Genomic DNA, 27,510 nt, shown 5'->3' on the forward strand with positions numbered 1-27,510 from the left:
TCCTGCTCTGTGCACAGAGCTCAGCATCCCATAATGTGAAGCCCAGACCTGTAGCAGAATTTCTGAGAGAGAGAGGGCATGGTTTATGTCTGGAGTGAGAACTGAGCTGCCCCTCAGACCAGGCCCCTGATAATCAGATTGGTGGGGCCCGGGAGCCTTTGATGCAGTGAGAATTCAGTTGTGGCACAGTTAGAAATGATGTTAAGGAACTACAAAGTAATGAGCTGAGTGTGAATTAGGGTAGAGCTGCAGTGTGAAAAGCCTGACCACCTTAAGGCAAAGGTAAACAATGTTGGCGTGCCAGTCAGATGCCTTTGTGAACTGTATGGAGGTGTATAAAATCTGCCATCTTCTCTGGAATAAACGGAGAAGGTAGCATTGATCATGTTGGTTGGATGTGCGTTCTGTCCTGTCCAGCTTTCCTGTTCTATGAGGACCCTGGGGACACAGACCCACACACCAAAGCAGAATGGGAAAACCACCAAATCTAAACCTGAGGCATCTGAGTCTGGGGGAGTCTGTTTGCCCCGGGGGACGGGCGTAGGCACACTGGGCTTCCTAAACGCCACTTTTGGTGATTTCCCCTCAGATCCGGCCCCACATCGCCACGCTGCGCAAGTACACCTACGGCAAGCACATCCTGGCCAAGCTGGAGAAGTACTACATGAAGAACGGCGTGGACCTGGGGCCCATCTGCGGCCCCCCCAACGGCATCATCTGAGCAGGGCCACCCCAGCACCCCAGGGCCACCCCAGGGCCACCCCAGGGCCACCCCAGCACCCCAGGGCCACCCCAGGGCCACCCCAGGGCCACTTTAGGGCCACCCCAGCACCCCAGAGCCACCCCAGAGCCACCCCAGAGCCACCCCAGGGCCACCCCAGGGCCACCCCAACACCCCAGAGCCACCCCAGAGCCACCCACCACCCGCCACGGTCGCTGAAACAACACACAAACCAACGAAACCCACGGAAAACAAACAAAGCAAAGCAGAAAAAAAAAAAAAAACCACACCAAAAAAAAAAAAAAAAAAAAGAAGCCTTTGTAAATTTCTTTAATTTTATTATGCATAACATGTACTAATTATTTTTTTTAATTAACTAATTGCCCTGCTGTTTTACTGGTGTATAGAATTCTTGTACATAGGTCTCAGATGTACATGGAAGGCCACATTTTTGTTCACTGTTGTATCTATATTCCAAATGTGGAGACTTTCAGGGTGGTTGGTTCGAAGACAACAAACAGACAAAACAGGAAAAAAAAACCCGTTTTTAATTCATCCTTTTTTGCAAATACCTTTTTTTGGGGTTTTTTTTTTCCTCCTTTTAGCCCAAAAATCAGTGAGAAGTTGGAATTTTACTTCAATGATGACACCACTGGTAGAAATACTAAAAAGAGAAAAATTCAACTTGCTAACGTTTGGTTTTAAACAAAGACACCAAAATTCAGTTTTTGGGACTTTTTAATGGCTTTATTTTTATTTTATTTGTGACTGACATGCTGAAGGAGGGAGCTTAGCTGGCGTTTTGAGAAAACACCCAGAGATAATCTAAAAGGAGGATTTTTGGGATTTTTTTATGCCCACTCCTCTGTTCACCTGGAGAGACACAATTTGATTATTTAGCATGAGGAAAAACAAAAAATCCAACTCGGCTTTGGTCTTGCTTCTATAAATATATAGTGTATACTTGGTGTAGACTTTACATATATAAAAATTTGTAGTATTTTCTTGTTTTGATGTCTGATCTGTATCTATAATGTACCCTAGTAGTGGAACATACTTCTGACTGTACAATTGTACATTTGTAAACCTCTGTAATGTAAATGTGGAGAAGTTTGAATCGACATAAAACCCGTTTTTTGGTAAGAAAACAGGAAAAAAAAAAGAATTTAGCAAAACCTGTGCATTTCAGTGTATATTCACACCTTTTATGGTCGTAGCATATAGTGTTGTATATTGTAAATTGTAATTTCAACCAGAAGTAAATTTTTTCTTTTGAAGGAAATGTTCTCTTTATACAGCCTAGTTAATGTTTAAAAACAAAAAAGGAAGAAAAATAAACTGCTTGGTTTTATTTGTCACCTAGTTGGACGGTAGAGATCCTTTCTAAATGTTCTACAGACCTGATTCAGTTCCAAATAGTGTTTTTTTGAATCTTACAAAGTAATGTTTTGCTTCTTTTGTGACAGTAAGAAACAAAAAGTGCAAAAGTACAGCCCCCTCCTAGTTTTCCTTACAATCAGAGCCCCTTTTCACCTTGTAAAGTGTGAATCACCTCCCCCTTTTTTGTACAGAAGATGAACTGTATTTTGCATTTTGTCTACTTGTAAGTGAATGTAACATACTGTCAATTTTCCTCGTTTGAATATAGAATTGTAACACTACACGGTGTACATTTACAGAGCCTTGTGTATATTTCCAATGAACTTTTTTGCAAGCACACTTGTAACCATATGTGTATAATTAACAAACCTGTGTATGCTTCTGCCTGGGCGACTATTTTTTGTAACTCTTGTGTAGATTGTCTCTAAACAACGTGTGATCTTTATTTTGAAAAATACAGAACTTTGGAATCTGGCCCCGGGTTTCATTTGTTGGAGTTTGGAGCCTCAATCCAGGGGAAGAGCTGGAGCTCTGCTTTTCCTGGAGAGTTCAGTTGGAATTTGGAGTTTCACTGCAGGGGCAGGAGCAGGACACGGGGAAGAGCTGGGCTCTGCTTTTTATGGAATGTTGAGTTGGAATTTGGAACTTCAAGGGCAGGAGCAGGCTGGGGCTCTGCTTTTTATGGAATGTTTTGTTGGAGAGTTTGGGCTTCAATCTGGGAGCAGGAGCAGGACACGGGGAAGAGCTGGGCTCTGCTTCTTTTGGAATATTTAGTTAGGATTTGGAGTTTGGCTGCAGGGGCAGGAGCAGGACACAGGGGAGGGCTGGGGCTCTGATTTTCATGGAATTGGAGCCTCAGTGCAGGGGCAGGACATGGGGCTCTGCTTTTCAGGGGGTGTTGTGTGGGAGTTCGGAGCTTCGCTGCAGGACCGGGGCACAGGAAGGCTTGGAGGAGTCCTTAAAAGTTCAATTGGAATTTGGAGCTTCCATGTGGGAGCAGGACACGGGGAAGAGCTGGGGCTCTGCTTCTTTTGGGATGTTTAGTTGGAGTTTGGAATTCAGTGTGAGGGCAGGAGCAGGACACAGGGAAGGGCTGGAGCTGTGCTGTTCATGGAATGTTTTATTGGAGCTTGGAGCTTCATTCCAAGGGCAGGAGCAAGACAGAGAAAAGGCTTTAAGCTGTGCTGCTCATCGAATGTTGAATTAGAATTTGGAGTGTCTGTGGGAGCAGGACACAGGGAAGGGCTGGAGCAGTGCTGTTCATGGAATTGGAGCTGCAATCCAGGGGCAGGACACAGAGCTGGGGCTGTGGTTTTCATGGAATGTTGAATTTGAGTTTGGAGCTTCAGTGTGGGAGCAGGACACAGGGAGGGCTGGGGCTGAGCTGGAGGGCTGGGATGGAGGGCAGGGAAGGGGCATTTTTAAAGACTATTTCTGTCTTCGAGAGTCTGACGTGCTGAAGGAGGGAGCTGAGCTGTTTTTTGGGGGAGGAGAAACACCCAGAGATGATTTTAAAGTGGAGGATGGGGAGCCCATCCTGAGCAGGCTCCCCAGGGCACAGGGATGAGAGATTCTCCTGAGACCCCACCTGCAGAGCTGCCCCAGCCCTGGAGCCCCCGAAATCAAGGATTTGGAGCTGCTGGAAGAAGTCCAGAAGAATCCACGGAGCTGCTGCAGGGCTGGAGCCCCTCTGGAACCAGGCTGGAGAGCTGGGGGTGCTCCCTGGAGAGGAGAAGCTCCAGGGAGAGCTCAGAGCCCCTGCAGGGCCTGGAGGGGCTCCAGGAGAGCTGGAGAGGGACTGGGGACAAGGATGGAGGGACAGGACACAGGGAATGGCTCCCACTGCCAGAGGGCAGGGCTGGATGGGAGATTGGGAATTGGGAATTCATTGCCTGGTGCTTCTGCAGGCTGCAGCACAGAGCTGATGGTTCTACCCCCACCCACTCCCTGCTGCCCCATGGTGTCCTGCTCTCCCTTAGTCCCCCAATTCCCTACTTAGGGAAGCTCCAGCTCTCCATTTCTTTTCCTGTGTGAACAGAACCCCAAAATCAGCCTCTCCTTCCCACCAGTTTCCCCCATTTGCAGCATCTGGGACCTTCCCTATCCCTTTGTTGCACTTTGCTGCATTTAAAATCCCTTTTCCAGAGGGACATTTGGGGAATGTTGATGAATTTGGGAACTTGTGGAGGCAGGGTCACGTGTGGCCAAGTGATGGAGGGCAAGAACATGCCCATTTTACAGGACATTATTGTGGCTTAGCACGTGGAAAGCATGGGGTTTGAAGGTCAGACTGTTCCCACACCCCATTCCCACCCCTCGGCAGGGCCAGCACCCCTGGGACTCCACTCTGGGATTGATCTGGGATCCCACTTTGGGATTGATCTGGGATCCCACACTGGAATTGATCTGGGATCCCACTCTGGGATTGATCTGGGATCCCACTCTGGGATTGATCTGGGACTCCACTCTGGGATTGATCTGGGATCCCACTCTGGGATTGATCTGGGATCCCACTCTGGGATTGATGTGGGACACTGGACTGGGATAGATGTGGGACCCTGGACTGGGATAGATCTGTTCCCACACTGGGACTGATCTGGGACCCCATCCTGGGACTGGCCTTTTCCCTGACTGGTGAATCTCAGCAGAATTTCCCTGACTGGTGTTAAATTCAGCAGATTTGGGTTTTGACTCCATTTCTCCCCAGCGTTTGAGGCCACCCTGTGGCCCAGCGCTGCCCTGAGCCACCAGGGCCATGGGCAGTGGAACTTTGGGGTTTCAGAGGGCTCTGAGCTCATTTATCTGGTGGTGTCTGTGGAGCTCAGTCAGCTGCAGGTTTGGGGACAAACATGGTGAAAACAAGGGAGAGAAATCAAATTTTTAATGTTTAACTCGGCGCCGAGCGTTCCATTCAGGCCGGAGAGGAAGGGGAGCGTGCCCAGACTCTGTGTTTGCCCCCCCGACTCCTGCGGGTCCGGGGTCAGCCCTGGGCACCCTTCCCACCCCGGGGTGCTCGGGAACGGGATCGGCGCCCCCGGCCCCGCCGGGTGGCAGAGGGGACACGGCCCGGGAAGGACACGGGGGCTCCGTGCTGGCCGGTCCCTCCTGAGCACGGCTGGCGATGGCTGCAGAAGGGATGTGAAGGGAGCTGCCGCCTCAGCCGGGATCCCCCGTGCCACCCCGTGTCCCGTCCCACCGCGGATGGACAGGGGGACAAAGCCCCGGCGGCAGCGCCCGCCCCCAGCTCCTCGTGTGGGGCCCGAGGAGCCCAGACCCGCACCCTGCAGGGAGCGGCCTGCGCTGCCACCCGTGCGGGGACCGCGGGGACCCTGCGCTGCCACCCGCGCCGGGACCGCGGGGACCCTGCGCTGCCACCCGCGCGGGGACCGCGGGGACCCTGCGCTGCCACCGCGCCGGGACCGCGGGGACCCTGCGCTGCCACCGCGCGGGGACCGCGGGGACCCTGCGCTGCCACCCGCGCGGGGACCGCGGGGACCCTGCGCTGCCACCGCGCGGGGACCGCGGGGACCCTGCGCTGCCACCGCGCCGGGACCGCGGGGACCCTGCGGGCCGGGCCCGGCCCCTGCACGGCCGGCGGCGGCCGCGGCGGGGCGCTGCAGCCCCAGCGACGCGCCCGGCCCGACCCTGGGGACAGCGCCCTGCGTGGGGACACAGCCCTGAGTGGGGACAGAACCCTGCTGGGGACACAGCCTTGCGTGGGGACACAGCCCTGCGTGGGGACACAGCCCTGCGTGGGGACAGAACCCTGCTGGGGACACAGCCCTGAGTGGGGACACAGCCCTGCGGGGGGACACAGCCCTGAGTGGGACAGAACCCCGAGTGGGGACACAGCCCTGAGTGGGACAGAACCCCGAGTGGGGACACAGCCCTGCGTGAGGACAGAACCCTGCTGGGGACACAGCCCTGCGTGGGGACACAGCCGTGCGGGGGGACACAGCCCTGCGTGGGGACACAGCCCTATTGGGGACACAGCCCTGCGTGGGACACAGCCCTGCGTGAGGACACAGCCCTATTGGGGACAGAGCCCTGCGTGGGACAGAACACTGAGTGGGGACAGAGCCCTGCTGGGGACAGAGCCCTGCGTGGCACAGAGCCCTGAGTGGGGACAGCGCCCTGCTGGGGACAGAGCCCTGCGTGGGGACAGAGCCCTGCTGGGGACACAGCCCTGAGTGGGGACACAGCCCTGAGTGGGGACAGAGCCCTGCTGGGGACAGAGCCCTGCGGGGGGACAGCAGCTCTGCCCGGGGACAGGCGACACTGGGACCCCCTGCTTGGGGACACCCCCGACACCGGGACCCCGTCCCTGGGGTCTCCCCAGCACCGGTGCCCCCCTGCTCCACGATCAGGGGACCCCCCTGTGTCCCCGGACCCCACTGCTCTGGGACACCCCCGGCCCGGGTGTCCCTGGGACCTCCCCCACTGTCCCTGAGCCCCCCCAGTGTCCCTGGGACTCCCCCAGCCCAGCCCAGGCACCGTCCCCACCCCAAAGCCACCCCTGTCCCCGGACCCCCCATGGGCCCCCTCTCTGGGACCCCCTGCTCTGGGGCCACCCCACTGTCCCGGGACCCCCCCGGGACCCCACCCGTGTCCCTGGGATGCCCCCGGGACCCCTTTGCACCCCCCGCCCTGGGGCCCCTCCCCACCTTTCCCTGGGTTTTGCCCCCCCACCCGTTCCCACTTCTCCTTCTATAAATGCACGTAAAAAAATAATTTGGATTCTGCTAATTACAGGACAATTAAAACCCAATAGAGTCACTCAGGTGGGGGCCCCCAGAGCCCCCCTGATGTTTCCCACTCCCCTCTGGGTGTTCCCTGAGCTCCCAATCCCGGGGCAGTGGGAGGATCCTCAGGGGGGATTTTTGGGGAGCTGAGTCCCTGCTCCCCAGCCCGAGGTTCGGCTCCATTTTAGGCTGAATTTGGCTGTTTTTCCCTCCTTTGTCCCAGTAGCCCCCTTGCCCCCCGAGCCCCTCGCGGGCTGTATTTTGAAGGTAAATGAGGGGGTTTAGGAGAGTCCGAGTGTATTTTCAGGCCCTTGACAGGAAAGGAGGAGTTCCACGCGTGTGGAAATGGCTCATTCCCATCCCATCCCAGCTCGGCCGCAGCCACGCCGCCCCACGGGTGACCAGAGCCCCGAATGAGAGCGGAGCCGCTCCAGGGACACCGGGCCGGTGTGCGGAGGTCACCGGCACGGCCCCGCCCTCTGATCCCACTGCCGTCCCGGGTTTTTGAGCAGGGAAACTGAGGCCGGTTCAGCTGTCGAGTGATTCCCGAAGGTTTCCCCCTCCCATCCATCCCTGGGTACCCCCCAGGTGTCCCAAACACCACCTCGGGCTCCCCCAGCTAATCCTGAGTGCTCCCAGCTGCCCCCAGACCCTCCGATCTCCCCCTGGATCTCCCCAGTCTGCCCCAGATCCCCCCCCACACACACCCCAGGCTGACCCCAGCGTGCCCCAGTTCACTCCTTGACTCATTCCAGTGCACCCCCAATACCCCAGCCCCTTCCACCTGCCCCAGTCCCTCCCCATCTGTCCCTGATCGCCCCCGAGTCTGTCTCAGGTCCCCCCCTGTGCGTTCCCATCCGGCTCCCCCCATTTAACCCACGGCCCACCTCATCTACCCCACCCCCCCTTACGCCCCCCAGTTCTCCCCTCACCAACCCCAAGGTCCCCCAGTCTGCCCCAGACCCCTCCCAAATGTCCCCGCGGTCTCCCTCATCCACCCCACGTCACCCCCCATCTATCCCCGGCTCCCCCACATGTCCCCACGTGTCCCCCACGCTCCTCCCCATCCACCCCAGGGTCCTCTCCATTTTCCCAGACCCCCCTTTCCATCTGTCCCCCAAGGTCCCCCCACCTACCCCAGGGTCCCCCAGTCTGCCCCAGACGCCCCCCCCCATACGTCCAGGTCTCTCCCACCTCCCCCAGGTCCCCCCTTCTGCCCCAAGTCTCCCCCAAACTCCCCCCAACCACTGCAGGACCCCTCGATCTCCCCCAGCGCCCCTGGGTGCCCCCCGGGCTCCTCCCCCGTCCCCTCCCGCTGTCCCCGGGCCGTGCGGGGCCGGGCCGGGCCGGGCCGGGGCGGGGCGGCGGCGGCCCCGCACCCAGCGCCCGCACCCACCGCCCGCCTCCCGCGGGCGGCGGCAACAAAGGCCCTTCCCCGCCCCCGCCGCCGCCTCCCGCCGCCGCCGGCAGCGTCCTTGCGGCAGGAAGATGCCCGGGGAGGTGCCGCCGCCGGCGCCCCGGGGGCTGCGGAGCCTCCCGCTGCTGCTGCTGCTGCTGCTCGGCGCCCGCGCCGCGCTGGTGAGTGCGGGGCACCGGCGGGGCCGGGGGACACCGGCACCGAGCGGGGGCGAGGGGAGGGACCGGCCCCGGCAGCGGGAGGGGGCGGCGGGGACCGGCAGCGGGGACCGGCGGCGGGGACCGGCGGCGGGGACCGGCGGCGGGCGGCTCCGGCCCCGCGGATGAGCTGCCGTGGGCAGCGGGGTGGGACCGGCCCCGGCATCGCGCGTGGATCGGTACCGCGGGGGACGCGGCTGTGCCGGAACCGTGCCCGGGCCGGCCCCGGGCAGCGGCACCGGTCCGGAACCGGCCTCGGTACCGTGCGTGGATCGGCAGCGGGCGGGCGGCCGGCAGCTGTACCGGGGGGGACCGGCCCCGTGCGGGCTCTGGCAGCGGCAGCGGGCGGGGGCGGCACCCCCGGGACCGGGACCGGCTTGCGGGGTCTCCGGGACCCGCGCCCCGCTGTGGGGTCCCCCAGCTCCCGAGGGGCTCCGCTCCCCGCACCTGCCCCGCGGCAGCCCCTCGGTGCCCGCAGAGCCCCCCGAGCCCAGCGGCGCTGCCCCGGGGCCGTCCCCTCCCCTACGACCCCCGGGCGGTGCCGTCAGGGTGGCGGCCGTGGGGAGGGGGCTGCGGGCAGCCGCCGCTTGAAGGTCGTAGGGAAACACGCCTTGAAATCCACCCTGAGGGGCGGAGAGGGAGGAACCCCCCTGCTGCTGCTCGGGGGCAGCAGGAACTTGTCCCCCCAGCCCTCCCCTCCCCTCCTGCACCCCCAGCCCCGATGGGGCGGGGGGCGGCAGAGGCAGCGCCCGCGCCTCCCCGTCCATGTGGCCGGAGGAGAAGGGGCCGGGGGGGCTCGTGGCACTTGCAAAGCTGCTGCTCCCCCCGGGATCTGTGGATCCAAGGGATCCTGGGCTCCATGGGAGCCTCCCTGCCCCGCCTGCTCCCTGCCCCGAGCCGGGCGTTGGAGTTTGGGGGATCGGGGCGCTGCTCTCTGGGGGATGCTCTCCGGGAAGGAGCCCGAGGATGCTTTTCCCTCCCAGCCCGCGAGCAACGGGAGAGGCTGGTGGGGAGGAAGGCAGCTCATCCTCCTCCTCTCTTGAAGAGGAGAAGAAGCCCCAGGGCCTGGCTGCTGCATTGAATCACCCGGAGCTCATCCCCCTCCTCCCGGGGCTCCGGTCTGGGGGTGCTCCGGGCTGGCTCCCCCATTTCTGCACCAGGAGCGTTCTCCCGGCCCTCCGGCAGCGGCTCGGCCCCTCTGGAGCAGAGACAACTTCAGCGTCTCTGAGGGGACGTGAGACACTCCTCCAGCGCCTCTGGCGAATTTGCACGGCCGCTGGATCCAAGGGCACTTTGCCCAGCCCGATATTCCCTCTGCCATGGATCCAGGGACGGCTCTGCCCCGCTGGGAGCTCCCCCCGTGCCCGGTGGCCGCGGTGCTGAGCGGTGAGCGTGGCTCTGCCGCTGTCCCCGGCACCCCTGGCAGTGTGGGGCGGCTCTGGGGGTGCTCATCCCCCCACATGAGCTTTTCCCCTTTGCTTTTGGGGAATTGAAGCTGCTGGTTGCTGGATGTTGCTGGTTGCTGGATGTTGCTGGTCGCTGGATGTTGCTGGTCACTGGAGTTGCTGGTCACTGGAGTTGCTGGTTGCTGGATGTTGCTGGTTACTGGATGTTGCTGGTCACTGGAGCTGCTGGTCACTGCTGGCGTTCCCTGGGAGATGTGGCCGCTCAGGAGAGGCTGTGGGGTTGTTCAGTGCCGGGCTGGAGGTGATGGGATGTGGGATGCACCCAAGGGCTGGAGGAGCTGCTGCCTCCACCTGGATGGGTCCAGGCCTCTCCTCTGCCCCTCGCTTCCCCTCAGTGTTTCGTTCTCCTTGGACAGACTCAGCTCCTCCCCTGGGCCACCGGGAGGGAAGCGGTGCCTTGGCACAGCTCTGGCACATCCCTGACGATGGGATGGGGATGGATTTGGGGATTCCCGTTCCCCCAGTGCCGGCTCCTGGGCCCTGCCAGGGAACCTTTCCCGGGAGCGATTCGGGAGCTCTGAGGAGCCGGGATGAGCAGCAGCAGCCCCGCAGGCACCGGCAGCTCCCGGGGCTGAGCCGGGGCAGGACGGGGATGGGGACAGGGCCCTGGCGTGGCTGTGACACTCCCGGGACTCGATGCCTCCCTTTGATCTCCTGCAGTCCGTGACCCCTCTCACCCGGCCTTTGGGAAGCTGGGATGGATCCCCGTGGGACCAGTCCCAGTAACCCTTTATGTGCCAGCGTGGCGGAGCTGGGGGACAGGGGCTGCTTCTCCTGGCGAGCCCCGTCTCTGGCAGAGGAGTTTTCCCAACCGTGCCGCGGACAGGTTTGGGTTCGGCTGTGATTTCCCGAGGCTCACGAGCTCATCCCTGGTCCCCTTTGGAGCTGGATATGGACCCCACAGAGAGGAGGGAGACCCAGGCTCAGCCCTGTGGACACCCCGGATTCCCAGGGGGGGCTCCCCTCCGTGCCGGGGGTGGGTGCAGCCAGCCCTGGGTGCCACCTTGAGCTCTGGGGTCCCCACGGTGGGGTCAGGCTGCTTTGCTGTGGCCGCGGCTGCTGTCGGAGCCCAGCTTAGGGATCAGCTCATTACGTTAATTACCGAGAGCGGTGATTGGCCCGAACCTTTCCCAGGTGCCTGGAGCGTTGCTGGGGTGGCTCTGGGGCCGGCCAGGTCCTGGCTCCCCGTGCAGCAGACCGGGGCATGCTCTGGATTTACTCCTGCCTTGTTTCACTGTGGAAGGGATCCCCTTGCTCCCTGGCACACCCCGGATCCTCCCTTGGCTCAGTCCCGAGGGATAATGAGGGGCACAGCACCCAGAGGGGTTTGGGGTGAGGCACCCCCTTCCCCACAGGGATCTGGGGGGGTTCAGCCTCCCCACAGCTCCGGGTCCCGCCAGGGCTGGGGGTTCACAGGACTCCCTCATTCCCGTGATGATTTCCAGTGCTTCGGGCTCTCCCTGGTTTCCAGCCTGGCCCCAGGCCCTGGGGCAGGGTCTCTGCTGGGCTTTGGGGTGCTGTGGGGTTTGGGGGTGCTCTGGGTTTGGTGTATTGGGTTTGCAGGGCTCAGCGCGGCACCCAGGGGTGAGCTGGAGTCACACGGGCTCCAGCCCAGCTCCGTTTGTAGGGACAGCCCAGCTCTCCCAGTCCAGCCCTGCTCAACCCCAGCTCCTTCTTCTTTCATGGAGAAACTGAGGAAAAAAAAAACATCAATAAATAAAGGAATGGGTCCCCAAGGGGTGCAGGGTCCCCTGACCACTGCCACCTCCTACCCCGGCCGTGAAGTGCCCGGTGTCCCCAGGGCTCCGTTCCCCCGGGAGATGTGCGGCAGCCCCGGGAGACGGCAGCGGGGGCTGGGGAATGCCGGTCCGGGAGCGTGAGCCGGGTACCAAACCCGCCGGGCCCTGGGAACCGGGAGCTGCTCCCTTCCCGAGCCCTCGGAGGCTGCAACCCAGCCCGGTGGGTTCTGTCCCGGTGTCCCGGCCCCTCCCTCGCCTCCTGCCCGGCGCTCAGGAGATGGGGAGCGGGGATCCGGAGGAACAAACCCCCTGCAAACGTGGCTGGGGCTCTCCTGGCAGGGCGGGATTGCTCCCTGCATCCTCCCTTCCCTCCTCGTCCTCGCAGCCAGCCCCAGGCTCCCTTGGCTCGGGAGCTGCTGCAGAAGCATTTCTGGCCCTGCTCGGTGTCACCTCGGCCCGCTGGGCCCTGCCTGGCTCCGGAGGCACCGCGGGCTGTGGAGGGAGGAGCGGAGCCTTTCCCGTGCCCTGCGCCGTTCCCAGCTTCTCCCCCTTGTTCTGTGCCATTCCCAGCTTCTCCACTCATGATTTGTGCTATTCCCAGTTTTCCACCCGTGTTTTATGCCACTTCCAGTTTTCCACCTGTGTTTGTGCCATTCCCAGCTTCTTCCCCTTGTTTTGTGCCATTCCCAGCTTCTCCACTCATGATTTGTGCTATTCCCAGTTTTCCAGCCGTGTTTTATGCCAGTTCCAGTTTTCCACCCGTGTTTGTGCCATTCCCAACTTCTCTCCCTTGTTTTGTACCATTCCCAGCTTTCCCACTCAGGGTTTGTGCCGTTCCCAGTTTCCCACCCGTGTTTTGTTCCCATCCCAGTTCCCCACCCGTGTTTTGTTCCCATCCCAGTTTCCCACCCATGTTTTGTGCCATTCCCAGTTTCCCACCCGTGCTTTGTGCCATTCCCAGTTTCCCACCCGTGTTTTGTGCCATTCCCAGTTCCCCACCCGTGCTTTGTGCCGTTCCCAGTTTCCCACCCCTGTTTTGTTTCCATCCCAGTTCTCCACCCGTGTTTTGTGCCGTTCCCAGTTTCCCACCCATGTTTTGTTCCCATCCCAGTTTCCCACCCGTGTTTTGTGCCTTTCCCACCCCTGTTTTGTTTCCATCCCAGTTCTCCACCCGTGTTTTGTGCCGTTCCCAGTTTCCCACCCGTGTTTTGTTCCCATCCCAGTTTCCCACCCGTGTTTTGTGCCGTTCCTGGGGAGGCCCAGCGCTTTTTCCCGGCCGTGCTGGGGGAGCAGAGCTGGAGCTTCCTGCAGCCTCCTCCCTCTCTCCCCGTTAATTAATTTGACATTTAAGGCGAGCTCCTCGAGCTCCTCGTGCAGAGCTCTCTGTGAGCAGCTCCAGGACGGGAATTCCAGGTGGGAGGGAAGGAAGTGGCTGGATCCAGGCAGAGGAGGCTCCTGGGGGGCAGCACCTGCCCCCCAAACTGTTTCAGGGCCTTCTGTGGTCAGGAAGGAATGGGATGTGGCTGTGGGATGCTGAAAGCGTTTTTAGAGCTGGTTCTTTCAAGGATTTTTATTAAAATTGACTCAAAAAAGGTTAATTCTGAGCTGGTTGAGCCAGCATTGAGCCCGAGTGTGCCTCTGCATGGGGGACAGCATGGATTTGGGGGGCCCAAACCTCCTTTTGCACCTCAGCACCCCAGAGCAGCTCCCAGCTCCCTCCAGGCTGGGCTGGGACGGACTGGGATGGACTGGAACGGGCTGGGATGCACTGGGATGGACTGGGACGGGCTGGGATGGGCTGGGACAGACTGGGATGGGCTGGGACGGACTGGGACAGACTGGGACAGACTGGGATGGACTGGGATGCACTGGGATGGGCTGGGATGCACTGGGACGGGCTGGGATGCACTGGGACGGGCTGGGATGTTCCCTCTCCCTGCCCACGAGGCCGGGTGTGTTTTCATCTCTGTGGCCGCACAAAAGCCTCTCCCTCCTCCCTCAGCACAGCTTGGACACAGCTCAAACTCTTTCTTTTGAGATAAAAATAACAGCAGCAACCTCAGGGCTGCTGCTTCTGCCCCGGCTGGTGGAGAAATGGGGATAATTTTAGGAAGAAAAGCAGGGAAACCTCAATGTGGGGGAGCCGGGGTGCAAATCCCCCCTGGCTGCAGCCCCAGAGGGAGACCCGGAGTGGGGAGGAGGAGGCTGGAGCCAGGGAAAACTGGGAAAAGCTGAGAAAAGCTGGGAAAACTGGGAAAAGCCTCATCTCCCAGGCAGCACGGAGCACAACTTGTTGGCAAAACAGATTGTTTGCCAAAAAATGATGTTTTCTGGAGGAGGAGGAGGAGGAGGGGAATGGAGCTGGTTCGGGAGCTGCTGAGGGAAGGGGGAGCCTGGCTGAGGGCTTGGGGGGGTTGGGAGGGAGACTCAGGCAGCAAAGGTCAAAAATCCAACGCAGGGCTGTGTTTTGGGGCAAGGGAGTGGGAGTTTGGGGCCAAAGTGGGCATTTAAAAGAGACAAAATTCTCATTTATTCCTCATTTCTGCAAGTTAAGCTGGAAGGGAACAGAAATTTGCTGTGTTTGTGCCCCTGTCCAAGCAGCTTTCCCTGCAGAGGCAGCAGGTCTGGGAGCACACAGGGAGCTTTGCTTCCCCAAACTTGGTGTTAATCCACCATTCCCAGCTTTTTTAAAGGCAAATTTGGGCTCCTCACAACTTTTCCAGATGCTGGGAATGGCCATTGTGTCCCTACAGAACTTCTCCATGCACCCAATGAAAATCAAGCAGAAAAAGCTGGGATAATGTAATTTTTTCCTGCATTTCGGGGGTTTTGGGGAATGGCATCATCCAGACTTTCCTTTGCCCTCTCCCTCGGGCTCCAGTGCCAGGTGGGAATTGTGGGGATCTCCTGGAGCTGGGTCAGGGTTTGGAGCTGGAGCAGCACCTGGGGTGGCCTGGACTGCTCCACAGCCCTGGATCCAGCCCAGTGGGAAATCCCGGAGCTGCAGGGATCTGGGGAAGAAATGGGGGATTTTAGGCAGCTGGGACCCCCTGGAGGCAGCTCCGAGGGTGAGGCTCCCTTTTGTGGTGAGGCCTCAGTGATTTTGGGGTGATTTTGGGGTGATTTTAGGCTTTGGTGCCACCGCTGCCTTTGTCACCTCCTCCTCATCCTCCTCCTCCAGAAATAATCCAGGATTTCATAACTCCAATTTCTTGCCCAGCTCGGTGCCCCCAGCCTGGGCTGTGTGTGGGGGCTCTGATGAGCACTAATTAAGCTCTAATTAGCCCCCAGTGGCAGCAGGTCAGTGCCCTCTGTGCTGACAGGTGTTAATTACCCTGGTGTTAATTAGGGAGAGTGCTGATGGGGATACTGGGTGTCTGTCAGTGACTCCAGGGCAGGGAACTGGGATGAAATGGGATCCTGGGTGGGATTAGTGGCCAAGGGGCCTCTTCACCCCCCCAGGCTCCTCTGGGATATGGGAATCCAATCCCATGGGACACCCGGGCTCCAAAATCCCAGATCCTCCGAAATCCCAGACCCGCCAAAATCCCAGATCCACCGAAATCCCAGACCCAGCAAAATCCCAGACCCACCAAAATCCCAGATCCACCAAAATCCCAGACCCACTGAAATCCCAGATCCTCTGAAATCCCAGATCCACCGAAATCCCAGACCCACCAAAATCCCAGACCCACCAAAATCCCAGACCCACCAAAATCCCAGATCCACCGAAATCCCAGACCCACCAAAATGAAATCCCAGACCCACCAAAATCCCAGATCCCCTGAAATCCCAGATCCCCTGAAATCCCAGATCCTCTGAAATCCCAGACCCGCCAAAATCCCAGACCCACCGAGTTCCTTGGCTCTGTTTGCCCTGGAGGAGCCGTTTCTCCCCATGACCTGCTGCGGGTGGGAGCTGGGCTGGGCTCCCCTGGATCCTGGCATCTGGATGGATCCTGGGGTCTGGATCCCGGGATCTCCCTCTGGCCGTGGTCCCGGGATCCCCCTGTGACCTTGGAGCCCAGGAGTGCCCCGAGGCCCTGGGACATTTCCTGCAGGGCTGGGGGCCCAGGGCTGGGCAGGGCCCCTGGATTTTGGGGTGTTCCCAGTGCTGCAATTGGGGTGGCCCAGCTGCTTCTCCCCCTTTGCCCTCCTGCCTTTAATTTGGATTAGTTATTGATAATTATTTATAATAATTGGGATTAATTAATCCTCCTCCACCTCAGAGGGCTGGGCCCTCTGCATGGCCAGACCCTGGCGGGGTGTCCCCAAGTGTCCCACAGATGTCCCTAAAGCCACCAGGAGTGATGGCCGGGGTGGGGCGGGGAGGTGCTGGTGGGATCTGTGGCTGGGATGCCGGGATGGGAGCAGACCCTGGATCTGGAGCTCCCTGAATCCCTTCATTTGCCGTGGCAAGAGCTCTTCAGCAGCAGCCAGGAGGAGGAGGAGGAGGAGGAAGGAGAGAGGGAAGCCACCAAGTGCAGCGTGGCTGGGTGGGCAGGGATGGACACTGTCCCTCAGGGAGGTTCCTGTGTCCGTAGGGCCAGCAGCCCCGGATCCAAGAGGAAATGGGAATTCCTGGGTGGAATGCAGGGAGCAGCAGCTCCGGCTCCTCTGCCAGCCAGCACAGGAGTCTGGGGCTGAGCTGGGACTTTCTGGGGCTGCCTGCTCGGGAGCTCCTCCAGCCCTGGAGCACCTGGGAATTGTGCAGGGAATAATTCCTGCTGGGCAGAGATTATTATTATTATGCATAATAATTCCCTGCTGGGCAGGGACTGGGAGGAGCATTCCCGTGGGCTCCTCTGTGCAGGTTCTGACCAAGGTCTGGTAAAAATCCTTCGTTTCTCTGAGGGTTTGGGGATTTCTTTTTCCAAGGAGCTTTTTGGCTGCTGGTCCCACTGGCCTGGGGTGAGGCTGAGGGTCTGCCTGGGATCATCCCAGAGGCAGGGGAGTCCCGGGAACCCGACTGAGGGGATTCTCCTGCTGATTTTCCTTCTGATCCCACTCTGACATTCCCGAGTGCTCTCGCCAGCTCCAGCCAAGGCTGACTCTGTGATCCCAGTGCCGAACTCCTGGATGAAAACCTTCCCGAGGCCAAGCCAGGCAGCTGCTGAGGCTGCCAGGGACTCCAGGGCAGGAAGGGGAGTGGGATGGGGAAGCAGAGCCGGCTCCCAGCCCGTTCCCATCCCTGCACCCAGCCCTGGTTTGGTGCTGCTGCCCCTGGGCCTCCCTGTGCCCGAGTTTTTGGCTGGGTGAGATCCGGGTGTGAGGAGCAGGGATGGGAGAGGAGCCGGGCTGGCAAGAAGGAACCATTTCACCCCTCCTGCCCCGCTTCGGGTGCTCCAAGGGGTGAATTCCCCGTTCCCAGGAGATGCTCTTGGAACAACGGGTGCCTGGATTTTTGCGGGGAGCTGCAGAGCAGCAGCTGGGCTGGCCCTGAGCCTCTCAGCCTCGTCCTCTTTGCCCTGGGTTCGGCCTTAAAACCCCGAACTGCCCCCAGCCCCGGCGCAGTGAGGCTCCCACACGTTCCTGCCGCGGTCAGGGACCAGCGGGATCGGCCCCCAGAGCCCCAAAATCCCGGCTGCAGGCAGGGCAGGGCCGGGTCCCTCCCCGGCGCAATTCCAGCTGCTCCCAGCGCTCCAGCCGGAGTTTGCCTGCAGCTATAAATACCTCGGAGCGCAGCAAAGCCCCCGGAGGGTTTAGGCTCTATATTTAGGTTCCTGCAGCACAAAGCCATATTGCACGGGGGCTGGGCAGTGGGATTTCCTTCTAGGAACTGGGGGGAGGAGAGGACAGGAGCAGAGGGGTGTGATGGAGCCTTTCGTGTGGATCCGGGGCTGGATCCTCCCCTTGCAGCCGCGGTCCCATCCCGGTGCTCCAATCCAGGCGTTTCTTCCCCCAAACCCCAGCAGAAGTCGTTTCCTGAGCGTGGAGGGAAAGGAGCATCAAACATTTATAGGCCTTGTGAATCGTCAAGGAAATGCCTGGCTCTGTTAAAATAGCAGCAGCAATTAGAGGAGAGGGAAAAAAAAAAGAAGCCAAACTCCACATCCAGGGCTCGCGTGCTGTCCCGGCGTTTTCCTGTCCTCAGCCGGGGTCACAGCTCCGGGGCTGGGCTCCCCAAGCCCAGCTGGGAATGGAACAAGCCCTTAACCCCCCAAACCCGGCCTCGTGCCTCTCCAAACACACCCCAAGCTCGGCTCTGACCTGAGCTGAAAGGGCAGTGGGAAGTTAATTGGGTTCCTTCTTCCTCTGAGGTTTTGCGGCGGGGTCGCTGCTTCCTGCCCGCCTCTGCTCGCTCCTAATTAGGGAAACACCAAACCCGAACTTCCCCGTGCCTCGGTGGTTTGTCCTGCGGGGACTGGTCCTTCCCCTCAGCCACGGTGAGGATGGGGTGGGAGGTGAAGGAAAACAGCCAAACCCCGAGGCTCAGGGGCATTTTCCTGCTGCTTTGTCTGACCCAGGATCTTCCAGAGGAAAGATCCGCTGTTTCTCCAGCGGGCAGCAGGGCATGAGGGTCACCCACACCTGCTCAGGCTTTACACTTCCCTGCATAAAAATCAGGGCTTTGGTGATTTTTCATTGGTTTTTTTTTTTTTTTTTTTTTTCTCTTTGGCAAAGGTTAGAACCTGAACGAGGAGCAGAACGAGCTCTGGAGTGAGGAGGAGGTGCAGGGCCCAGGGCTGGGCAGGATTTGGGCTCTGCCTGCCCCAAGGTTTTGGGAACTGGGGCTGGTCTGGCACTGCTCAGAGCTGGTGTGGAGAAAAGGAAAGAAAATTCTTGGAGGGGAAATCCAGGGAGGAAGAGCAGGGCTGAAGAAGCAGCCAGAGGGTGCTGGGGGGTGACGGCCACAGGGGCCTGGGGGGACAGATTTTCTGGTCCTGCTGAGGTGTTTGCCAAGGAAGAGAAGAACTCAGCTGGAGGGAATGAAGGTGGACTTGAAAATGAGGGCTCAGGAATTGGGAACATGGCTTTGGGAACAACACTCCTTCCCAAGGGATCACCCGTGCCATGGAACCCACGGGAAAATCTTCCCTGTGTGAAATCAGAGCTCTGGGCTCTGACAGCTTCCATGGTCCCATCTTTAAGATTTTCCTGCAGGCTTCAGAGCTGGAGGTGTTTTCCCAAGCACAAGGTGCATCCTGAAGCTCTTGGAGGGGAGAATTTGAGGAAAACCTGGTGTGTGGTGGGAGATGGTCATGGCAGGGGGACAATCTCCTCTGCTCTTCACGGAGCCTGAGGCATCTGCCTGGAGGAATCAGCTGAGGACGGGGTGGAAGGAGCAGCTTCTCCTGCTGGTGGCTGCCAGGGAATCCCTGGGCTCAGCTTCCCTTGGCATGGAGCTCTCCCTGCTCTCATTCCCCCTGCTCTGCGGGGTTGTGGGTGGGAAGGGCTGTGGGGTTGGAGCTGTGAGCTGGAGCCAGGCCTGGCTGGGGGTGTTGGCCTGGGATGTTGGGAGCCATTCCCATGTGGGGATCCTGGGACACACTCCTGGATGGAAATGCTGGTGCCTGTCCCTCTGAGGGATCCTGGTGCCCATTCCCCTGGCAGGATCCTGGTGCCCATTCCCCGGGCAGGATCCTGGTGCCCATTCCCCGGGCAGGATCCTGGTGCCCATTCCCCGGGCAGGATCCTGGTGCCCATTCCCACAGCAGGATCCTGGTGCCCATTCCCATGCCAGGATCCTGGTGCCCATTCCCGTGCCAGGATCCTGGTGCCCATTCCCCTGGCAGGATCCTGGTGCCCATTCCCGTGCCAGGATCCTGGTGCCCATTCCCCGGGCAGGATCCTGGTCCATCCGACATTCCCACCGTTGGCATTCTGGGCCCTGTCCCCCTCCCAGGGGTGCTGCTGTGTTGGGCACTGCCCTGACCCCCCAGCAGAACGAGGTTTCTCCTCCCTCTTCCCCTCCGTGGCAGGACAGGACATTTCTGTCCCTCCTTTTTGTCACTTCCAGTGGTGCTCTCCTGGCACCCACAGGAGGCCTCAGGTGCAGGGAACCCTCCCATCATTTATTTGCTCCTCACTGCTCCCAGACTGGATCCCAGAGCTGCCAGGGCTGGGTTTGGTTTTCCCTCTCCAACAATAAATTTTAATTCCCCAGTGAAGCTGGGAATGTTGAGCAGCCTGGGACAAGTGACAGCAAAGGTGTCAGGAAGGGACATTTGCACAGCAGGCTGGGGCTGCTGAAAATCCCTGCTGCTGTGGAAAGAGCAGGAGCCTCCTTCCTGCCTGCTTGCATATTGGCTGAGGGAAACAACAGGTTGGGGAATAAATATTGGCATTTCTCTCCTCGGGGACTTCCCGGTGCCATCCTCAATGCAGCCCCGCAGGTGGATGCTGCTCCTGAGAGGGAAGACTCCCAGCAGCGTGGATTAGGGTTGGTTATTCTCTTTTTTTTTTTTTTTTTTTTTCCCTTAATGGAAAAAGCCGTGTTCACACGGAAACCAATCGGTTTGTGCGGCTCTGAAAGGCAGGAGCATCCCAGAGGCTGCTGAAAAGCTCCCGGCTCTCCGCTCAGCGTTGCAAAAAAGGTTTAGAAAATGAAAAACGAAGCGTGGAGGGCACGCCTGTGGAGCGCGGGGCTCTTCGTGGAGGAGCTGGAGGGCTCCGGGCGAACCCTCGGGGATGCTCCGGGCGAACCCCCGGGGATGCTCCGGGCGAACCCCCGGGGATGCTCCGGGCGGACCCCCGGGGATGCTCCGGGCGCCCCCCGGGGATGCTCCGGGCGAACCCCCGGGGATGCTCCGGGCGAATCCCCGGGGATGCTCCGGGCGAACCCCCGGGGATGCTCCGGGTGAACCCCCGGGGATGCTCCGGGTGAACCCCCGGGGATGCTCCGGGTGAACCCCCGGGAATGCTCCGGATGAACCCCCGGGGATGCTCCGGGCCAACCCCCGGGGATGCTCCGGGCGAACCCCCGGGGATGCTCCGGGCGAATCCCCGGGGATGCTCCGGGTGAACCCCCGGGGATGCTCCGGGCGGACCCCCGGGGATGCTCCGGGTGAACCCCCGGGGATGCTCCGGGTGAACCCCCGGGGATGCTCCGGGCGGACCCCCGGGGATGCTCCGGGCGAGCCCCCGGGGATGCTCCGGGCGAACCCCCGGGGATGCTCCGGGCGCCCCGCGGGGTCCGGGGAGCAGCCGCGGATGCCCCGCGGGGGCTGGCGGAGCGCAGGGCCCCGCCGGGCGGGCGGAAAGTAGGTCGTGGCTGTCTGGCACGGCCCCGTCCTACATATGGAAATCGGGGCTATTTCTGGCCGCTCCGGGCGGGCTCGGCCGCGTCCCCCCGGCCGCGGCCCCGCTCCGGCCCTGCCGGTGCTCGGGGATGGAGCTGCGGCGTCGCTTCCCGGCGGTTCCCACCCGTGACACCTTTCCCCCTCGCCTGGGTGGGTGACTCCATCCCGTGCATCCCACTCGGCTTCCCAGGGCTTGGCGGGGTTAATTCCTCATGGAAAAAACCCTTTCCCAGCTGCGCTTGTCCAGGCTCCTCAGGCCATCCCATGCAGGGCTGGGTCTCCCTCCGAGGCATCCCCCAGACCCAGCCCTGGGCTGCTCCCATCCCCTCCGGGCTGGGCTCCAGCTGGAAATCCTGGATTTGGCAGCATCTTAATCAACCTCGCTTTGCATTTCCATGGCAACCGCGAGGAAGGTGGGCAAGAACTCCTTCCTGTTGGACACACAGGAGCTGGCAAACACCGGGTCCTGCTGCTGGGGCAAAGAAGCAGCTCCCTGGGTGGGATAATCCTAATTAAACACCAGCAGCACAGGGAAAAGGGCTGCTTGGGGTTTTCCCCGGTTTTGAGTCCTGTCTGTGGGGAGGGAAAGCCGGTGTTGATACAAATCTGCCTCTGAGAGTATCAAATATATTCCTGATTAATCATTTTAGGGTTCATTAGTTGTGGCTCAGCACCAGAACAGACCCTGGAGGGTCTCCAGTAACGGGACTGGCACTGTTTTAGGGGCAGACAGGTGAGGGTTGGCTTTAGGGCAGTGACAGCTCTGTCCTTTGCCTGCCACTTAAACATGGCCTGGACACATCCACCCCCACATTCCCGGGGTTTAATGTGTTTGTGGGGAGCTGGGAAGGGGCTGGAGCCCCGGGAGAGGCTGAGGGAGCTGGGAAGGGGCTGGAGAATCCCTGAGGGAGCTGGGAAGGGGCTCAGCCTGGAGAAAAGGAGGCTCAGGGGGACCTTGTGGCTCTGCACAGCTCCTGACAGGAGGGGACAGCCGGGGGGCCGGGCTCTGCTCCAGGAACAGGGACAGGAGGAGAGGGAACGGCCTCAGGCTGGGCCAGGGCAGGCTCAGGGTGGGCAGCAGAAAAAATTTCCTCGTGGAAAAGTTTGTCAGGCCCTGGCACAACTGCCCAGGGGGCTTTGGAGTCCCCATCCCTGGAAATATTTGAAGAATGTGACACTCGGGGCAGGGGTGAGTGGTGACAGCCCCGAGCTGGGTTAATGGTTCAGCACCAGGGTCTGAGGGGATTTTCCAGCATCGGGGGTTTTCCAACATCAGTGATTCCACAATCCCGTTGATGTGTGACCTGCCTGGAGCTGGCTGCTCCCTGCACCTCCCAGAATGAGAGGAAAACCCTTTTCCAGCCTCCTGTGCAAAGCCTTTCAAGGTGAATTTGGGGTTGGGACGATGCCTGTGGGGAAACCCCAAGGAGGGAGAAACTTCTGGAGGGAGCCAGTGGGGATTTCCAGGCTGGTCCATCCGGAGCAGTTCAGGAAGAATATTCCCACTTATGGGACTGGTGGGGTTTGCACAAAGCGCCCCAAAACCCGTTAAAGCAGGGGGCACCCCCAGCTCTGAGGGCCTGCTGCCCACCCTCCCTGCAGGGACAGGACACGGCCCCTCCCTCTGCCTGCTCCAGCCCCCCTTTCCACGCTGGAAATTCTCCTAAATTGTGCCAATCCTTTTGCTCCGGGAACTCGCGGTGGGGGCGGTCCCGGGTCCCCCCAGAGTGCAGCACGGGGAGAGGCTGGGGAAACTGAGGCAGCGGCTGGGAGGGAGAGGAGCCGCCGGGAAGCAAGGATTTGGGGAAAGGAGAATGTCTTGTAGGGCTGGAGGATGTTCCCTCTGGGAAATCTCCCCCGGGGCCCCTCTCCTTTCCCAGCCCATCCCTGGGGCGCTCAGCCTTTCCCTCGCCCCCTTCATGACCGCAATTAAGCCGATCCCAGCAAATGAAGTGGCTCTTAAGGAGCCAAATAAATCGGGAAATACCCCACGATTGCTTTCTGTGGTCGTTAAGAGGCTTTTTGCTCCCGCAGCCGCCTCTCCTGCCATGTCGAGGGAGCGTCCCCTGGCACGGCGACAGCGCCCTGGCACAGTGACAGCGCCCTGGCACAGTGACAGCGCCCCGGCTCTGCAAAGCCACCCCCGGCTCCCTCGGGGGCTCCTTTGGGAGCGATCCTGAGGCTTTCGGGATGAAGCAGTCCCGGCGCACCCGGCCGTGGGACAGCTCCCTCCGGGCTGGTGTCGCGGTGGAGGGAGGTGGCTTCGTGCCCGCGGGGACACCGAGCAGGGGGATTTGTGCCTCCCGAGTCCCGGCAGCAGAGGCGGTTTTGGGGCCGCTCGTGGTCCCCGGGCCGTGTCCCCGTGTCCCCAAAGGTCCTCCCGGCCCCGGGCCGAGCCCCGGCTGCTCCCCACGGAGCGCTCCAGGAAAAGCGGCTCCCGGTGCCGGCTCCACCGGGGCTGCTTCCCCCGGCCCGGAGGCGTTTCCAGCCGAAACCTTTCCTTCCACAAACACCATGAGATCATTTTCCTCTCCCCGGCGCACCATGCGCCATTGTCCTGCCTCTCGCACTGGAAATCCACCCGGGAATGTGAGCCGGAGCGCCCTGATCCCTTCCCCAGCGCCGAAGGAGCCGGGATGGGGCTCCTCGAACATCCCAAAGCCCTTTTGGGAAGGGTTTTGCCCTGGGAGAGACCGAGATCTGCGGGATCTGGGGTCCTGCTGGGATCTCAGCGCCGGGATCGGCTGAGCCAGCGGGGCTGGAAGGGCCGGGGCTGGCTGTAAAAAACGGGAATTGCTCTTTTCCTCCTCTTTTCACTGCTCACCGGGCTCTTATCGGAGCGGGCAGGAGCAGCCGGGATCGGCTCTGGGCGGGAGCTGCAGCAGCAATGAGACGCCAGGGCCGAGGGTTGGGGAGACAAAAATCCCGTGGTTTTATGGAGCTGTGGAATGATGGAATGGTTTGGGTTGGAAGGGAGATTTACACCTCACCCAGTGCCACCCCTGCCCTGGCAGGGACCCCTCCCACCGTCCCAGGAGCTCCCAGTGTCCAGCCTGGCCCTGGGCACTGCCAGGGATCCAGGGGCAGCCACAGCTGCTCTGGGAATTCCAGCCCAGCCCCTGCCCACCCTGCCAGGGAACAATTCCCAATCTCCCACCCAGCCCTGCCCTCTGGCAGTGGGAGCCATTCCCTGGGTCCTGTCCCTCCATCCTTGTCCCCAGTCCCTCTCCAGCTCTCCTGGAGCCCCTCCAGGCCCTGCAGGGGCTCTGAGCTCTCCCTGGAGCTTCTCCTCTCCAGGGAGCACCCCCAGCTCTCCAGCCTGGCTCCAGAGGGGCTCCAGCCCTGCAGCAGCTCCGTGGATCCCTCTGGGCTCTCTCCAGCAGCTCCAGGTCCTTCCTGTGCTGGGAACACAGCCCAAGGTGGGAGCTGGATCTGCCCTGGTTTGCTCGGGAAGGGGGAGGAGGAGGAGGCTGGAGAAGTCCCTGGGAGCTCTGGAAGGCCAAACTCTGTTCCCAGGGTGCCCATCTGGGTGCGGGTGTGCAGCCCCTGGTGCTGGCAGGGATTCCCTGGACTCCAGCCGAGGGATGTTTCTGTCCCACCGGGATCTGCCTTGGGGAGAACAATCCCCCATCCCCTCAGCCCTGCAGCAGCCGCGCCTCGTGCAGCTCCTTCTCCTGCTCCCTCTGCTCCCGGCACATCCCAGGACACAGAAGCCCCAAATCCCCGGCTGGGAGCGTCCCCACAGAGCCCCAGCCCATCTGCTGCAGCCCTGCGCTGGGCACGCTGTGCTGAACCCACCCGTGCCAAATCCCCTGTGCCCTCCTGTGCCGAAACCCCTGTGCCAAACCCTCCTGTGCCAAACCCCCCTGTGCCCTCCTGTGCCAAACCCCCTGTGCCAAACCCCCCTGTGCCCTCCTGTGCCGAAACCCCTGTGCCAAACCCTCCTGTGCCAAACCCCCCTGTGCCCTCCTGTGCCAAACCCCCTGTGCCAAACCCCCCTGTGCCCTCCTGTGCCAAACCCCCCTGTGCCCCCCTGTGCCAAACCCCCTGTGCCAAATCCCCTGTGCCCTCCTGTGCCAAACCCCCCTGTGCCCCCCTGTGCCAAATCCCCTGTGCCCTCCTGTGCCAAACCCTCCTGTGCCAAATCCCCTGTGCCCTCCTGTGCCAAACCCCCCTGTGCCCCCCTGTGCCAAACCCCCCTGTGCCCCCCTGTGCCAAATCCCCTGTGCCCTCCTGTGCCAAACCCTCCTGTGCCAAACCCTCCTGTGCCAAACCCTCCTGTGCCAAACCCTCCTGTGCTCTCCTGTGCCAAACCCCCTGTGTCAAACCCCTTGTGCCAAACCCCCCTGTGCCAAACCCCCTGTGCCCCCCTGTGCCCTCCTGTGCCCCCCTGTGCCAAACCCTCCTGTGCCAAACCCCCCTGTGCCCCCCTGTGCCAAACCCCCTGTGCCCCCCTGTGCCCCCCTGTGCCAAACCCCTGTGCCGAAACCCCTGTGCCAAACCCTCCTGAGTCGCCCAGGGCTCGGTTTTGGCATCCATCACTTTGGGCTCCCGCGTTTCACATCTCCCTCCATGGTCTTCCAAAAAAACCATCGAAATAAAAAAATGATTTAAAAAATTACCCATCATTATAAAAAACCAATAACAATTTCACACCCTAAAACCCTACAAAAAATTACATTGAGTTTATTTCTACCTTAAATGTAGCATTACAACAGTGAAACCAATTAAAGTATTAACTAAACAAAAAAATCGATACTACAATTTATAACATAAAAATATGAATACTATCAAACACACAACCTTGCTAAACAAAACCACCACCAATTTTCTTTTCCTAATGCATAGAAATAATTATAAAAACATTAAAAAAATATAAATTTATCTAACCATTCAAAATCCATCCACACACAACTTCAAAAAGTAAAAAATGTAACAAATCAAATTAACACAAACAATAAATCACAATTAAACAACTTATTTAAATAATAGTTTTACACCTTAACTAAAAAAAACTTTACAAAATAAATTTAAATACATTAATGCTTATAGTAACAATGTTAATAATAATACCTTATATACTTCACTATACACAACAATAAATGAACAAAGCCATCAAAAAAGTTTTTTCCATTCAAGAAAGAGGGGGAAATGTGTGAAAATAGATTTATAGAAGATTCTCAAAACCTAACAAAAAACTCATATATTATGCATCTCTATCCAAACCTTAATAAATACTAATTTAGAAAAACCATAGAATAAGACAAACATTATTAAGAGAAAAATAAAACAAAAACCAAGTTTTATGAATTTTCTATAAATCTGTTTCCCACGGGTTTTTTCACGCCTTAATTAACGGGACCCATCAGGTGTGCAGTGTGGGCAGGTGAGATGTTCTGCACCTGTGCCCGGATTTGTTAAACCTGGCCTGGGACACCAGGAGACAAACCCGGGATTTGTTAAACCTGGCCTAGAAGCCAGCAGGGAGACAAACGCGGGATTTGTTAAACCTGACCTGGGAGCCACTGTGAGACAAACCCGGGATTTGTTAAACCTGGCCAGGAGCCATGAAGGAGATAAACCAGGGATTGGTTAAACCTGGCCTGGGACCCCAGGAGACAAAGCCGGGATTTGTTAAACCTGGCCTGGGAGCCAGCAGGGAGACAAACCCGGGATTTATTAAACCTGGCCTAGGAACTATGAGGGAGATAAACCCGGGATTGGTTAAACCTGGCCTGGGACCCCAGGAGACAAAGCCGGGATTTGTTAAACCTGGCCAGGAGCCACGAAGGAGATAAACCAGGGATTGGTTAAACCTGGCCTGGGACCCCAGGAGACAAACTCGGGATTTGTTAAACCTGCCCTGGGACCAGGAGACAAACCTGGGATTTGTTAAACCTGGCCTGGGAGCCAGGAGACAAACTCGGGATTTGTTAAACCTGCCCTGGGACCAGGAGACAAACCAGGGATTGGTTAAACCTGGCCTGGGACCCCAGGAGACAAAGCCGGGATTTGTTAAACCTGGCCTGGGAGCCAGCAGGGAGACAAACCCGGGATTTATTAAACCTGGCCTAGGAACTATGAGGGAGATAAACCCGGGATTGGTTAAACCTGGCCTGGGACCCCAGGAGACAAAGCCGGGATTTGTTAAACCTGGCCAGGAGCCACGAAGGAGATAAACCAGGGATTGGTTAAACCTGGCCTGGGACCCCAGGAGACAAAGCCGGGATTTGTTAAACCTGGCCAGGAGCCACGAAGGAGATAAACCCGGGATTGGTTAAACCTGGCCTGGGACCCCAGGAGACAAAGCCGGGATTTGTTAAACCCATGGAGGGAAGGCTCAGGAGGCCCAGGGCTGGTCCAGCCGCTCTCCGGCAGCTCCGTGTCCTCGGCCTCGGGGACAGCCTTTGGCCAGGCTGGCTGAGGGGACAAGGACAAGCGGCTTTCAGTTCAAGTGAAGGAGACTGGGATGAGATCTAGGAGGGACAACATTGCAGTCGGAGCAGTGGGACACTGGGACAGATTCCCAGAGCAGCTGGGGCTGTCCTGGATCCCCTGCGGGACCAGGGACGGTGGGAGGTGTCCCTGCCCATCTCCCGTGGCACCG

General features: G+C 59.6%; 2 protein-coding genes across 7 annotated transcripts in view; both read left to right on the forward strand.

The window, feature by feature from the left end:
* The window catches only part of PUM1 (pumilio RNA binding family member 1), an 86,375-nt gene extending 85,572 nt beyond the window's left edge, over positions 1-803 (forward strand). For all 6 annotated transcript variants that reach the window (XM_077788484.1, XM_077788487.1, XM_077788485.1 and 3 more), the window contains exon 22: positions 590-803. In XM_077788484.1, the coding sequence (XP_077644610.1) occupies positions 590-721 (132 nt within the window). In that variant the 3' untranslated portion in view covers positions 722-803. The remainder of the gene's footprint in view (positions 1-589) is intronic.
* A 7,490-nt stretch (positions 804-8,293) lies between these two features.
* Positions 8,294-27,510, forward strand: part of SDC3 (syndecan 3) — a 52,467-nt gene continuing 33,250 nt past the window's right edge. The window contains exon 1 of the mRNA XM_021528376.2: positions 8,294-8,421. Coding sequence (XP_021384051.2) covers positions 8,332-8,421 — 90 coding nt within the window. The 5' untranslated portion in view covers positions 8,294-8,331. The remainder of the gene's footprint in view (positions 8,422-27,510) is intronic.

Source organism: Lonchura striata, chromosome 26 (assembly GCF_046129695.1).
Source record: "Lonchura striata isolate bLonStr1 chromosome 26, bLonStr1.mat, whole genome shotgun sequence".
Classification (NCBI taxonomy): Eukaryota; Metazoa; Chordata; class Aves; order Passeriformes; family Estrildidae; genus Lonchura; species Lonchura striata.